Below are 6,897 nucleotides of genomic sequence, written 5' to 3' on the forward strand. Positions count from 1 at the left end.
TTGTGGACAAATACGTTCTTTGCGACGAAGGGTCTGACGGTATGGGTGTTAACGAGGAAGGCACCGACGGAAAGGATCCCCGAGGAGAATCAGTAGGGGCCACATTTGAAGTGAAGGCCCCGCATTAGAAGGCCCGGAATGGTCAATGGGTTCCCCACTGCCCCCGACAAAATGCAAAATTAGCAATCCAGAGAAAGAAATAAATGGAGTCTTAGACAATAAACAAACAAATAGATGAGAAATAAAGAACTTCTTTTATCAAAAACAGAAAAATGACAGAATTAATATTAAAAAAAGTACGAGATTATTTGTCATTATAGCGGTTCCTTCTGATCCTATCAAACTGTTGAAAGAGTAGCTATTCAAACTTTTTAAGAAAAAAATGAAGAAAGAATGGGTACCAGAGATTCGAGATTAAGGATCGCAATTTCCTGCGCAGTCGGTGCCAGTAGTTATATCCTAATTCGTCTACTTCTCCTACTCATCAAGACAGAAAGAAAAGCCAAGGGAGACCGGGGAACGCTATGCCCCATCACCTACTAAAGGATCAGTGGACGGCTTCTCAGGGCCCTCTGCGTCAGAGCCGCCGGGGCGATCCAGTCACACGGAAGTTAAAGTTCGATCCATTAGGTTCTTCGATTTGTTCAGAAAAGAAAGGAGAGACAAGAAAACATCTTTGATTACGATTAAAAGGAACAATCTCAAATAAACCAAGAGAGAAATTCGGGTCATTTCTTGGTGAACATAATCCGCCATAATCTCTTCGATCCCTTCATTTATATGCCAGAATACAGAGAGATTTGGTAGGAAAGTGGAAGAAACTTTTTTGTATATGAAAAATAATGGGAGTGGGAAAGCTGCAGTCATTCTTTGGAAAAGCCCGGTTCTCTTTGTCTTCGAGCTTGAATTCCTCAATCCACTGATTCGTTCCTTCATATACCTCCCCACCAATAAATAGAGACAAATAGGAATAACCGAACCACATCTACAAAATGCCAGTACCATGCAGCTGCTTCAAAGCCAACGTGATGCTCCTTGGTCAGATGACCAAGATATTGGCGAATACCACATATGATCAAGAAAAGAGTACCTATAAGAACATGAAAACCATGAAAGCCAGTTGCTAAGAAAAAGGTAGAACCATAAATACTATCCGAAATAGTGAAAGGTGCTTGAAAATATTCCATTCCTTGAAAGCCAGTGAATACTAGAGCCAGTAAAACGGTAGTTACTAAAGCGTAAACTGCTCGTTTTTCTTTCCCCGCGAGTATAGCATGATGAGCCCAAGTTACGGCTGCTCCGGATGAAAGGAGAATAAGGGTATTAAGAAAAGGGATTTCCCAAGGATCTAAAACCCAAATCCCTTTTGGAGGCCAAATACCTCCGATCTCTACCGTAGGTGCCAAAGAAGAATGAGAAGAAGCCCAAAAAAAAGCAAAAAAGAACATAACCTCCGATACGATAAACAGAATAAAACCATATCGAAGTCCTAATTGTACTACTTTGGTATGATGTCCTTCAAACGTGGATTCACGCAGAACATCGCGCCACCATACAAACATGGTATATAGGATAAATAGAAGGCCCAAACTGAGAAGTGTTGCACCCCCTTGAAATGAGTGCATGTACATCACACCTCCTACGGTGGTTGCCAAAGCTCCGAGTGAACCCGAAATAGGCCATGGACTTGGATCTACCAAATGATAAGAATGCCTTTGAGATTCAATCATAAACCACTAAAAAACTCGGTTGTATGTAAACCCCCCCTTCACCTTTTTTAGCGTTCTGGGTAACTGCCGCCTTGCGCAGCTTTAGAAAGGAGAGAATTTTATAAAAGAAAGTCATTCTCTCCAACCTTTTCTATCTATCTTTAGAAGTAGGGCGAGAGAAAGTAAATATGAGCGTTGGTTTTTCCAACGAAACTAAGCACTTTTTTCTTACACTGTGCACTGACCATAGTAAACTTCTATTCGCATTGACCTTAGAAAGTTCCTTCCTATTGCACTGACCAAAGTAGCTCGAGTTGACCTTCCAATGCATTCTTTTCGATCTTGTATTAAGTATACTGAACACCAACCCAATCTCGATATCCTCACTCATGGCACACTAAAAAGATTTTCATTTATGATATGTGGCTTCACAAGTGAGGGAAGGATCTTAGCCATCGGTGACTAAAAAGAAAACTTTCGCTATAAACTCCACAGCTTCATAGCCTATCTTTTCTCTAGCCTGGAGCCGGCACTCCTAAAGCAGTTAACCAGATTTGGGATCTTTCCCAATATCCTCTACGCCTACTTTTCTTCCGAATCCAAGACTTGGTTCAAACTTTCAAGCAGTACTGACCACTATTCCATAGATAGCATAGAGCTCTTACACAGCGCCTAATAGGCTAGCTTCACTATATCGGCTTTCTTTCCCCGTGGGAGAAGTTGAATCGGAATCTCTGTCACTCAAAGAACTCTCTTTCCTTCGCCCTTTGAATCTATCTATTTCGGCTACAGAGCAAGGCAAGGTAGATGCCGCTTAAGACTTGGAGTTCGAAGTGGCATGGATCTAATGAGCTATTCCTCTCCTCCTTTATAAAAAAATAAGGCAATTGCCCACTAATCCTTATGTCCTGAGCCTGATTTTAATACTTCTATCTAAATCTAATCTAATAGGAATCCCGATCTTAGAACATAATCTTCTTCTTAGCAAGAAGTTCATTTTATCATTTTCTTAGAATATTAAGCAGACTTTAACTCCTTTCTCCCTTATAGTAGCAATTCTGACAACAGATGCGGATTATGTAGCAAATGCCGCTGATGCGTTACACATTCAGTTGGACAGCTTTCCTTGAGCAGATAGGACACAGCGCCATCAACAGACATACTCGCGAAGAAAGCACCTACCCTGGGGGAACTGCCTCGATCCTCATCTCGTTCACTCACAGAAGCCTAGCTCTACTTTCTTTCTTATACCAGGAACCAAGGCTTACTAGGAAGCCTTTCGCTCGTCCCTTCGCACGTGAATCTTGATATCCCTTTGCCGGGCAAGCAAGAGAGCATTTCTTCTTTCCCTCGCTTTATTTAATCCCGTAAGTCACTTCGTTCCCCAGCCCAGACTTCTTTTCCTTCTAGGCTTCCAGTAGCCCTTCCTCCACCAAGAGAAACCCTAGGAGAAGACCATGCTACCATAGAGAAGGGAAAGCCCACCTCGGAATTTGACCATGAGTTCACAGCTTAGGATCAGAAGGAACCCATCCCGTCTTTCATTAAAGCAATGGTCTACGACTCCGCTGCTTGCTTAGGATAGGAGAGCTCCTTTGTTATTTTTGTTCTACTGTTAAGATAAGGATCACAAGCCCTAGTCCCAAGCTAAACAGCAAATTTATTCATCTGCACCGGAAAGGGATTCATGAGCAAGAGCTTATTTTTAAGCTTCTTCAACAAAAGAAATTCTCTCTCCTCTGGCATCACAGCCTATTCTCTACCAGCTTCTGAAAGAAGATCGGATTGGTGAACAGGATGCTTCCTCTCCTCGGCTCACTTCACTACCTTTAGAGAAAACAGCTAGAGATAGGACAACAATAGGGAAAGAGATACCAAACACAGAATCAAGAAAAAATAGGACAGCTAGAGATAGAGAGATTCCATATCAACAGGGCAATATTTTTATATAAATATTTATACCTCCCTTTCCTTCTTGTTTAGTACTGGACGAGTCTCAGATATTCCATTCCTTTTTTATTTGTGAAAGCCAGGATAGAAGGAGTAAGGTACGCTAGCTGAAGAAAGAGAGAGATAGACAGAAATAGGGAAAGAGATCTAAAATGAATTAAATAAGTAAACAGAATTCGCTACGCTCCTCAAAGCTTGCTTACAAAGGACTGAAATCCTAAGACATATGAGTAACTCACACTATCTTCACAAGTCTCACTTCAACCTTTCCACAAACATTTCCAGAAATCATGCTTTGGATGGCAGCAAAGCTCCAGAAAGTACCACTAGACAGCAAGATAAATGGATAACCTGAGAGCACTAGGTATTCCACATTAGTAGGAATAGTTGCTTAAACACCTCCAGCGGAACTAAGATAATAGGGATAGCTAACGAGCAAGAAAACTAAAGCGTTAACGCGCCTTTACTAAGAAACTAATAAAAAAAGAAGGCCCTTCTTTCGAAAAGTAAACTTGATCCTTTCTTGCTTTAGTTTGAAATAAAGGTCGAGCGCCCTTCCTTCAGCTTAATGGCTCCGCCCTTTCTATTCATCTATTTTTTAAAATGGATATTTAGGGATCTCTCTTGTTCATAGATCTTGAAACCGGATCAATATCCATTTATCACGTCTAACTCCGTTGAGTTAGACTGCACGTCTAATTCCAAATATATTAGACTACACGTCTAACTCCGCTGAGTTAGACTACACGTCTAATTTCAAGATCCATTAGACTACACGTCTAAATCCGCTGAGTTAGACTACACGTCTAATTCCGAGATCTATTGGACTACACGTCTAATTTCAAGATCTATTAGATTGAACGTCTAACTCCACTAAGTTAGCATGCACGTCTAATTAAGGAATTTATTAGACTGCACGTCTAACTCCACGAGTTAGACTACACGTCTAATTCTGTGCATCTAATACCAAATCGGTCTAATGAGCCTCATTAGAGCCAAGTCTTATGAAATATGATTTCAATACACTTTCATCAAAGCACATGAATCATTTCATCATCAAAATTCCAATGGTTAAATTATTTCAACACTTAGTCAAAATAATTTGACCCAACAATTTCCCCCTTTTTGATGATGAAATTTAAAACCTGCATATATATACCAAAATACGCATTCATCACATAAATAAGCAAAACCCCTGTTTGCATGCAGATAAAACATTCACAATATCAAGTTCAGAAATGCCCATATATGAGTGTTTTCAGAAGAAACACACAAAACATTGTTTAAAATAATCAAGATAAGTTCATAACAAAAATATCATCAAAAGATCCAAAAAATTTCATCTTAAATGAAAGTGATTTCTATTCTAATCTTCTTCTACTCCTTCTTCCTAATCTTTTTACTGAAAAGAATGATCTTCAACCTAAGAGGTCTCTAAGACTGCGGTTAGAGGACGGTTGGAGACATCTCTCTTTCTTTTCTTGGTCTTAAGCTTCTTCACCCTAAGAACGTATTCGACAACCTTCTGATTGTTCATAACTTTGGAGGGAAGAGGAAAACTTCTACCCGGTTGTTCTAGAAGAAAGAAGAGGAAGGCGCTTAAAGGACCGTCAAAACCAAAAATAGTTTTTCGGGCAACAACCATTATGACCAGATTTCAGAAGAGGAAGCTTGTCCAGTTGACTGGTACACCCCTTGTGATAACCACCATTATCTCGAATACTTTGGAACAGAAGTGGTATGAAGATTCTTTGGCTAGAAGGGATTTAGAGATGATTTCACTTAGAAGAGCAAATTCATCTTTCAGAAGATTTTTCTTTCCATAGATGTCCATTTGAGGAGAATTAGAGAAGACTTTTATCATTGTAAACATGATTTCAGGAGGAGATCGAGGAAACTCATGAATACCTGCAGAGGGAAGATGAAAGAACATACCGGAGGACTCTTTGGTGATGGGAATCATTTGACCCATGACAATCCCAACAACGATTTTGTCCTGATAAAAGCCCGCAGTTTCGAAAATTCACGGTTCGTGATAGAGTTCATGAGGGGTGAGGAACTTTCTCAGCCCGGAGGCTTTAAGAGATTCAAACATTTTGTGCATGCCTTGAGATTTTAGCGTGGATATGGATTTGAAGTCCACTTGAATCGATTTTGGACGGAAGAGAGACATTTCGACTTGATGAACAATATCTTAGTCGATTCGGATTCTAGAGAGAGAGGATTTCGAAGAACTCCTATCTTTTAGAGTGAGTTATCCAATAAATATCAATGTCTAATCATGTGGAGAATAAAAAATATCTAATGATTACTCTTACCGTCAAGAACTTCAAAGGTCTGTTCCCAATAAACGCAGCATTTAATATTAGCATGAAACAAAACAGTTAATACTAAATGTACAAGAAAAAGTTGTCAAAAATATTAGTCATTCCTTATATATTGAGACATGTGTCTTCAATTCTTTTGAGGAATGACTGATTTGATTTTTGGCAGGAAAATGAACTTGAGTAGAAACATAAGCAAAGGACAACTGTCCAAATAGCTAGAAGATGAAGGGTCTAATTACACCAGTAGTTAGACGTTTATTTTCCTTTTCACATTTTCAACTTCCTTTTGAAAATTAGTCTATTAGACATATGCGTCTAATTATGCAATAACACCACATGAGACACGCGTGTCTGGTTAGACGTGAGCATCCTCTTGCTCATTACGTAAAAACGTCTAACGTCTATTAGACGTATCCGTCTATTAGATGTATCCGTCTAACCATGCAAGTTAATATAACAAAGACAACGATTCTAAAGTAAGATTAAACTGCTAGAGTAGACGTACATCTAAGTAGTTGTGTTTCTCAAACCCTGAATCCTTAGGACGAATTAAGACCTTTGTCTTTTATGTCTGTTCAATTACGTTTTGAACAATACGTTCCCCTCAATTTATGCACGTAATCACATCAATCAAGATCAACAAGACTTAACATGTTTCTAAAGTGAGAAAACTTAGCTTCCGGTAGGGGTTTTGTGAAGATGTCTGCAGTTTGTTGATCTGTAGAAACATGTTCAAGACGAATCTGCTTCTGATTGACGTGTTCTCGGATGAAGTGATGTCTGATTTCAATATTCTTTGTCCGAGAATACAGAACTGGATTGTAGGTGATTGCGATAGCACTTGTGTTGTCGCAGAAAATTGGAGATTCATCAGCCTAAATCCCGTAGTCTCTGAGTTGTTGTTGAATCCA

General features: G+C 39.5%; 1 protein-coding gene across 1 annotated transcript; it reads right to left on the bottom strand.

Moving 5' to 3' along the window:
- Positions 1-786: 786 nt before the first annotated feature.
- LOC124919511 (cytochrome c oxidase subunit 3) lies at positions 787-3,542 on the bottom strand. The gene has a single exon (XM_047459763.1). It carries the CDS (start codon positions 1,728-1,730, stop codon positions 933-935), a length of 798 nt encoding a protein of 265 aa, XP_047315719.1. The 5' UTR covers positions 1,731-3,542; the 3' UTR covers positions 787-932.
- Between the last annotated feature and the right edge of the window lie 3,355 nt (positions 3,543-6,897).

The sequence above is a fragment of the Impatiens glandulifera genome, chromosome 1 (assembly GCF_907164915.1).
Source record: "Impatiens glandulifera chromosome 1, dImpGla2.1, whole genome shotgun sequence".
NCBI classification, from domain to species: Eukaryota; Viridiplantae; Streptophyta; class Magnoliopsida; order Ericales; family Balsaminaceae; genus Impatiens; species Impatiens glandulifera.

Coding starts and splice junctions, on each gene's coding strand:
- LOC124919511 (XM_047459763.1), bottom strand. CDS start 1,730: ATGATTGAATCTCAAAGGCATTCTTATCATTTGGTAGATCCAAGTCCA.